Source organism: Trichechus manatus, unplaced genomic scaffold (genome assembly GCF_000243295.1).
Source record: "Trichechus manatus latirostris isolate Lorelei unplaced genomic scaffold, TriManLat1.0 scaffold00280, whole genome shotgun sequence".
In the NCBI taxonomy this organism is placed as follows: Eukaryota; Metazoa; Chordata; class Mammalia; order Sirenia; family Trichechidae; genus Trichechus; species Trichechus manatus.
The window spans coordinates 1279057-1287446 of record NW_004444216.1 but is presented as its reverse complement, the minus strand read 5'-3'; the positions used below and the strand labels follow the sequence as shown (position 1 = coordinate 1287446).

Here is an 8390-nt window from a genome sequence, read left to right as displayed (position 1 = left end):
AACTGCTGACCTTTTGGTTAGCAGCTGAACTCTTGACCACTGCACCACCAGGGTTTCTGGGGCAAATAGAGGCCAAAAATATAAGGGAAAAGGTTTTACTGTTACTTTAAAGAGAAAGCTTTTTTTTTCTGTGAACTTACTGTTATAAAGATGACTGCCTTGGCTCTAAAAGGCTTAGGAAAAAGCTGTCTATATCCCTCTTCCTGTTTCTCTGTTCAAATGGGTGGTGAGAATTCCAAAAATTATAATAGTCTCAGCAAAGCAAGCCTAGCAAAATGCTTAGGACAGAAAACGACAAGTACGCCAGGCAAGATGTAATGGTTTCTGGAGGACTAGAGAAATGGTGTCCCTGTGGTCAGTGAGTTTACTAATGGGAACAAAGCTTACCCAGAAGTTTTTAAATAACTGGGCCAAATAGAAATTATGCCACACACAGAGATTATGGAAAGTCACCACAATAATGCCTGTGTGTGAAAAACTTCTAGATCTCAAAAGTCTTATCTTGCTTCTGGAATCTATCTTCTGCCAGAAGGCTTCCAGAAATAAGTTCAATATAATAACCAGCATGTCTCTTAAAGGATTTAAAAGTTTTTTTGTTCCGTTAGATAAATGCAAATTAAAACCACAATGATATACCACCTCACCCCGGCATTACTGGCATGAATCAAAAAACTAGAAATAACAAATGTTGGAGAGGCTGCAGGGAGATCGGAACTCCTATGCACTGCTGGTGGGAATGCAAAATGATACAACCACTTTGGAAAATGATACGGCGCTTCCTTAGAAAGCTAGAAATAGAAATACCATACGATCCAGCAATCCCACTCCTAGGAATATATCCTAGGGAAATTTAAGAGCCGTCACACAAATAGACATGTGCACACTCATGTTCATGGCAGCATTGTTCACAATAGCAAAAAGATGGAAACAACCTAGATGCCCATCAACAGATGAATGGATGAACAAACTATGGTACATACACACGATGGAGTATTATACAAAGATAAAGAACAATGATGAATCTGTAAATTATCTCATAACACGGATGAAACTGGAGGACATTATGCTAAGTGAAATAAGTCAATCACAAAAGGACAAATATTGTATGAGACCTCTACTGTTAAAACTCGGGAAAGTTTTTTTGTTTATTTCTGGTGGTGGTGGGTTTTTGTTTTTGTTTTTTAATTGCAATACACTAGATTTTCCAAAGGAACCATCCCCACCCCACAAAAAAAAAAAAAGTCTACTTTCAATATATAATAATTTGACTGAAATTCTTATAGTATTTCTGTAGCTCTTGCAATGAAGTTGAGTGGAAAATTAAAGTTTAATTATGTAGAAAACCTTCTGGCTTAATTAGGCCAAATTGAGTACATCCGGAATAGGTCTTTTCTATTCATCTTAATTTCAGTGTTCATAGCACATTGATAAATTGCCCAAGAAATACAAAGCGTCACATAAATTATTTATTGTTTAAAGGAATGTATTCTGATACTATTTCTTACTACCTAAAGTTACTTTTCTGCAGCAAGCAGCTTCTTTTTGACAATGACTCAAAACAGGCAACTAATGCTTCAGAGACCTAAGTCTCTGCAGCCCAATTTAGCATTAGAAATATTCCAGAAACTGCCATAATGGGAATAGTGAAAAAGTCTTGCTTGGGTCATGCCAGTGGTTTGAAGTCAGACAGAATGAAGCAACCTTACAAGAATGGGAAGCCAGTGGTCAAATTAAACAACCCTCTCTCCTTGTCTGTTCTTGACCGATCTCCATCTTATGTCATTTTAGTTCTGGTAGCATAACTGCCAGTAAGTCAGATGATTATGTACTTTCCATGGAGGAATAATGATCTCTTAAGATAATGTTCCATGTCGAGATGAGAGCTCCGTTATAGAGGAACCATTTTCAGGTCATCTGTATCAAAGTCTAAGAAACTTCCAGCAACTACCAAATGTAAAAGAGCAAGTGCTCAAAATCTGTTCTTACACTCCAGGAATAAGGTGACAACACAAAGAAAGTAAAGGAAATAATTAAATGTTTGGACATTGTGAGAATATGTAAATGACATCTTTTCTCAAAAGAACAGTTGCTGGCAATTTTATACAACAGTAACTAAATTTTGTACTTCAATGAAAATAATGATTAATTGGCCAACCAAAACCAAACCCAACCCACTGCTGTCCGGTCAATTCCAACTCATAGCACCCAGTAGGGTTTCCAAGGCTATAAATTTTTACGGAAGCAAACTGCCACATCTTTCTCCCATGGAGCTGCTGGGGATTTCAAATCACTGACCTTTTGGTTAGCTTTAACTACTGTGTCACTAGGGCTCCTCAAAGATTAAAATTTTTTTTTCCACTTTTTAACCCATGGTTAATTGGCCAATAACCATTGCCATCGGGTTGATTCTGACTCATAGCAACTCTGTAAGACAGAGTAGAACTGCCCCATGGGGTTTCCAAGGAGCAGCTGGTGGATTTCAACTGATGACCTTTTGGTTAGCAGCCTATCCCTTAACCACTGCACCGCCAGGGCTCCAATTGGCCAATAGATTTTTAAAAATTCACTCTTTAACTCGTGGTAAAATTGTTAGTACTTGCGTTTTATAGAATAAGTCAAGAATATAAATGTATTTATCTATAATTTTTACTCTCAGCTCTTTCCAAAAAAGCATGTGATTAAATCCTTATAATTAAATTATAATTAAACTACACGTTAAACAGAGTTATTTTCACTGGTTGTAAAGACAGATAAGAGCATACAGAGAATGTGAGATAGATAGAAAGCAAATTTTACCAAGCTCCTTAGGTAAGATAGTTATTACATTTAAGTATTAAATTTAACTCTAGGCTCCAAAAAAAGCTGAGAAACATGATGGATTATATTGTTTTACTCTTTTCATAAAATAATTTATCAGTTCTTTACAACAGTGCATTGAGGTACAGTTAGTATTTTGGCCATACCTGAGTTGGATTGCTTAAATGTCTAGATAATTGCGTGTCCTTATTTCTGTAGGTATTTCCTATAAATGGATTATGGTTCTCAATTGTTTCTATTTTGGACAAGTCCCAGTTTTAAAGGTGATGACCATAGTATGTGGCAGTTTTCAATATTTCATTTTTATTGGGCATTTTATGAGCCCTGAACATCACCTAGTGTCAATGTGAGCCAAAATGGTTGAAAGAGGGAAGCTAGGATATGAAAAGAAAATAATTTTGTTTTGGATACTAGATTATGGTTTAGCTTGCTAAGGCCAGGATATGGTAGTGCTCCCCGTGCCACCACCCCCACCCCCATCTCCCACCCTTCATTATTGTTAAGCTTCTTTTCACTGCTGTTAAAAATAATCAAAACTTATCAAAAATTTGAACATAAGGTTTATTCTAAGCATTTATTCTATATACATACAAACAAACAAACACCAAACCCATGGCAATTCGAACTCATAGCCACCCTATAGGACAGAGTAGAACTGCCCTATAGAGTTTCCAAGGAGCAGGTGGTGGATTCGAATTGCTGACCTTTTAGTTAGCAACCACTGTGCCACCAGGGCTCCATATGCATATAGGGAGGCCATTTTGATTCCAGTAAAAGCAAATGGCTCAAAGAAGCCAGGTACAATGGGGTTTATGAAGAGAAGAGGAAGGAGAAATATAGAAGATCAACCATTGGCTAATCTTAACATGATTAATTGAACTCTGCCTTTCCCCTTTACTGAGATCAGCTGATACCACGTTACTTCTGGAGTGGCTGCTAATAATTTGACCCTCCACCCGCCTGTGGCCATGATGCCCTTTGAGATTTAAATTAGGAGGTAATGGTTTGATAACTATCCTTTTCTAGCAGGATAAAACAAATTTACGTTTCTGAAGAGCAGTTTCTGGAAGGCTTTTTATGATTAATATTTGGTTTTGTGAATAAGAAAAACCTTAAAATCAAGTTAGATGTCTGTTATTGATTTTCCTCTTCAGCACTACCTTTTAAAAAAACTAATTCCATATGACTAAAAAAAAAGAGAAAATAATCTTTCACTTAATTTTTTCAGTGGTCATTTGGATCTCAGCTGAGTCAGTTCAGTCATCACGCCATTTGTGATCATAGAAAGAGCTCAGTACGCTGAGGGGGAAATGTGGCTTTGACGATACATAAGTCATTCAATTAGCAAACATTTTGACCTCCTTCTTGCAAAACATTGTTCTAACACTGGGGTACCAAACCTGTTGCTGTTGAGTTGATTCTGACTCATGGTGACCCTAGAAGACAGAGTAGAAATGTCCCATAGGGTTTTCAAGAAGCAGCTGGTGGATTTGAACTGTTGACCTTTTCGTTAGCAGCCAAATTCTTTAACCACTGCACCACCAGCGTGGAAGGATAATAAAATAGGTATCTGCTCTAGAGAAGATCTTAGTGGGGGAACAGTCGCATAAAAAGTTAGAATATGATGCATACTACAGTCCATTGCTGTCAAGTCGATTCCAACTCACAGCAACCCTACAGGACAGGGAAGAACTGCCGTATAGGGTTTCCAAGGAGTGGCTGGTGGATTTGAACTGCTGACCTTTTGGTTAGCAGCCATAGTTCTTAATCACTATGCCACCGGGGTTTCCTTTTAACCACTAGGCCTTGTAAATTGACTGCCTTACATCCACTCCAACTCTCCGTGCCTCAGAATCCTCTTGCTGCCAAATAAGGACATTGTTCTTAGAAACATTAATACAATACCAATGAAAATTATTTGAACTCCTTGAAGCAAACTATACAGCCAGGCAGAATATTTTTGTGTGTTATTGTTTGCTGTTAAATAGTATAAAGTGAATTGCAATTATCTTAATATTATGCCACCAATAAGTGGTAGTCTGGTATATTTTCAAAGTTCAAATATTGTTTTCTTTATTACAGGTTTCTTTTCTCCATGGAAAACTCCAAAGCCTGTAAGTTGGAATTGTTATGCTTCTTTCTTTATTTCTAGTTATTAATGCAGTCCCATTTTATTAATAAGAGTTTCGCTGATGTCCTGGAAGTCCCTTCACCTCTGAGATTCTGTGAAGAGCAAATTGTCTGTGTCTCTTCTTAATTCCAGGTTTCCATCAGTGCTGTAATAACATCTTACTTTTCTACAAAGGCAATTCTGCCTGTTTGTTTTTTATATGTATACTTACAAAATAGATGTTAACACTATCTGTCATGGTGTACTGAAAATACTTAAGGAACCTTTTGTTTTATCCCCCTATCGGAAATACCCTAATCTTTATAACATGGGATTTTTGGAAATAAATGTAAATCAGTATAGGCCCATAGGTCTTGACCTACAAATTAAATGTGTTCCACAAGAAATTTTGCTTTATACATATTTATATTTTAATATACACAGTGCTCAATGTACAAGTGTGTGTGGTATGTATATATATGTGTGTGTGTACGTATATATGTGTGTATGTATGTGTATATATATATAGTCCCTTAAACCTGACAGTCACTCAAAGTGGTGCATCTAGATCATCTTCAGATACCGATGAACTCTGCCATCACCTAACCTCTTTGGGCCTAGTTTCTCATGAATCATTCAGAAATTTTGATACATTTGCAGGAGGTTGATAAATATTAAGAATATTTTTGTAGGCTAACGTAGGCAAGTTGATTTAGCAGGTCTAGATGATCTTTACCTCCCATTAGATTGAAACTAGAATTGCTAAGAGCTGGGACTGATTTGCTAGGATCCTGTTTTATGGATCCTCTAAACTAACTGAAATGTCTAAAATCCACAAACAGAAGAGCACTGTGTAGCAAAGTAATTCAAGTCAAAAACAAAAAACAAATCTCTAGAAACTATGTCTTCTGCTTTCTTCTTCCCTTTATTTACTCTAACTGTAAGGCGTTGAGACTTAAGAGGCCCCTCATTTGGTCAGTGAGTAGGGAATTCTTGGGTTCATTTTATGCTTCTCCCATTCCCTTTACTGAGGGAGTATTTAACTATTTGATACAATTTTGCATACTTTCCAAGTTCAATAACTGGCTAATTAGCTTGTCTTAAAAGTGGCTTGAAAACGTGCAAAAATGAAATATTATTGAGCCCCATAATATGTCTGAGATCTGGATTTCTCTCAGAGATGAGGAAACCAGAAGCTGGAGATGAGGGACAGACGGTGTAAGGGCCATAGACCACTCTCACTATACATTTTCTCATTTAGGATTTAGCTCGTCTGGTCCACAGAGAACATCAGCTGGGAAAACCAGTCCTATTTGGACTTAGAAAACCACTTAGTGATGGATGTAATTTTGAAAAGAGGTATTTAAAAATATTTAAAATGAAATTTGGGTTATTCATCTTGACCAAATTCTAAATACTTCCTTTCTTTTCCCCACCAAAGTTAAATCTGTGCTTTGTGGTTACACATATCTTTATCTAATTTAACAAGGAAACTTGCGACCTCATCATGGTGCTACAATTATGCAATCTAGTGATTTCCTTATATGTACTACATTTACACAAATTATGCCATTTGGCATAATTACAACATTTACTGTCATTATAGTAATTACATCCATAGTCAATAATTCCAAAAAAGGTTTTATAGAACTCGACTTATAATTAATCCTGAACCCATGCATCCCTACAAAAGCTAAGGCTTGGGCTTCCAGGTCCTGGGCTGAGTGAAGATAAAGGACAGTTGATTTATTGTCCTTCACGTATCTACTTAGAAACTCTGTAGGATAAGGAGTAAATGCAGATGCAGTTTGGTATCATGGTTTAGGATAGAAGCCATACTGCCTAGGTTCAAATTTTCTTCTTCTCCTTACTAGCTAAGTGACCTTAAACTAGCTGCTTAAGCTCTCAGAGCCTCAAATTGCATATCTGTAAACTGGAAATAATAATAATACCCTTCTCATGTGGTTATTGTGAAGATTCTATGAGTTAATCCATGTAGGGTACTTAGAACGGCACCTCTAGAAGTTAAGAGCTCAAAAATACTAAGTTCTATCAGCATGGGAGTCCTGGCGGTGCAGTAGTTAACAGCTCAGCTGCTGACCAAAAGGTTGGCAGTTCAAATCGACCAGCCACTCCTTGGAAACCCTATGAGGCAGTTCTACTCTGTCCTATAGGGTCGCTATGAGTTGGAATAGACTCAATGGCAGTGGGTTTGGTTTTTTTTTTTTTTTGGTTATTAGCATAGAAAATAGACCATCTGTACATAAACCCTCAATAAATATATCACTCTATGGAATAAACATATTTTACTAAATAGCTTAAACATAAATACATAAATATATACCCATAGTATGTGGATTTACACCTATTTCCTCTGAAGAAGATTGATGACATCCTTGCTCAGGCTAAGCAAATGTTATCGAGTGAGATCTTATATCCTTCTCCTGGTCCTGTATCATTCCCTAACCCCCTTCTGTCCTACCAATCCACATCTTAAGCCAACTGTGTCAAGCAGGTCACTTCCTGTTGAACATGTAATATACTAATTGTAACAAGTTCTCATGCTTTTCTTCTGGAAGGGATCCAAGTTAATTCTTCAAGTGTAGACTCAAGCCAAATGCCTTCATTTCTCTGATCTGCCCTGCCCTGCCCTGAAATAGCAAGGGGATGAGTTTAAATGACCTCAGCTTCTATAAGAAGAAAACAGTTTCTAAACCGTATTTTGTGGAGGGGGAGAAAAGTCCCTCCTTATTCAGAAGCCTCCTACTCCCTGTGGCCACCCTGGAATCAGAAGCTGAGGTTAAAAAACAAATAGCTACAACCGTGATTGGGTTTTTCTGTTTTACTATCTGACGCCCTGTTGTGGTCTGTGTGTCTACTCCATCCAGTGAGATTTCAGTGACTGTCTGCTGTCATGCACTCAGGCATTCACTCATTCATCAAGGCCAGCAGAGACACAAAGCTATTCCCAGATCTAGAACATGACTTCATTTCCACTTTTCCTTATTCTAGTGAGATGCTTATAAATATTGACCTAGATATGGGCGCTCCTGGGACTCGACAGGAGAAGCCCAATCAGAAGGCTTGTTGAGAGGTAAAATCCTGGGAGTTAAAACAAATCCTAGACAGGTAATGGTTCAAGGCCAGGAAGCTAGTAGGTGGAGCAAGTGAGGCTCACGGACCTGGGCAAGGAGACAGACAGGTTCAGAATCTAGGAGGTTCATGAAAGTAGAGCAGAACAAATAAGTACAGTATGTCCCAGTTGGAAATCAAAAGTCCAGAAACCAAGTTGTCTGAGAAAGTAGGGAGGCGTCAACAAAGCCACCTTTCAGAAGGTGGTACTCAGGTCAGCACACCAGCCCTAGTAAGCAGGGTGTGACCCCTGACTCCAGGGTAAGTGATCTGCTCCATGGTCTTCTGAGTCAGAGCAGGCAAGCAACACCATTTGGGGGAGATGAGACTG

The 8390-nt window shown here is 37.9% G+C and overlaps 1 protein-coding gene across 1 annotated transcript in view; it reads left to right on the top strand.

Annotated features, from left to right (window-relative positions):
- The window catches only part of MAGI2 (membrane associated guanylate kinase, WW and PDZ domain containing 2), a 650884-nt gene that overhangs the window by 448484 nt on the left and 194010 nt on the right, over window positions 1–8390 (top strand). The window contains exon 10 of the mRNA XM_004390069.1: window positions 4900–4931. Coding sequence (XP_004390126.1) covers window positions 4900–4931 — 32 coding nt within the window. The remainder of the gene's footprint in view (window positions 1–4899; window positions 4932–8390) is intronic.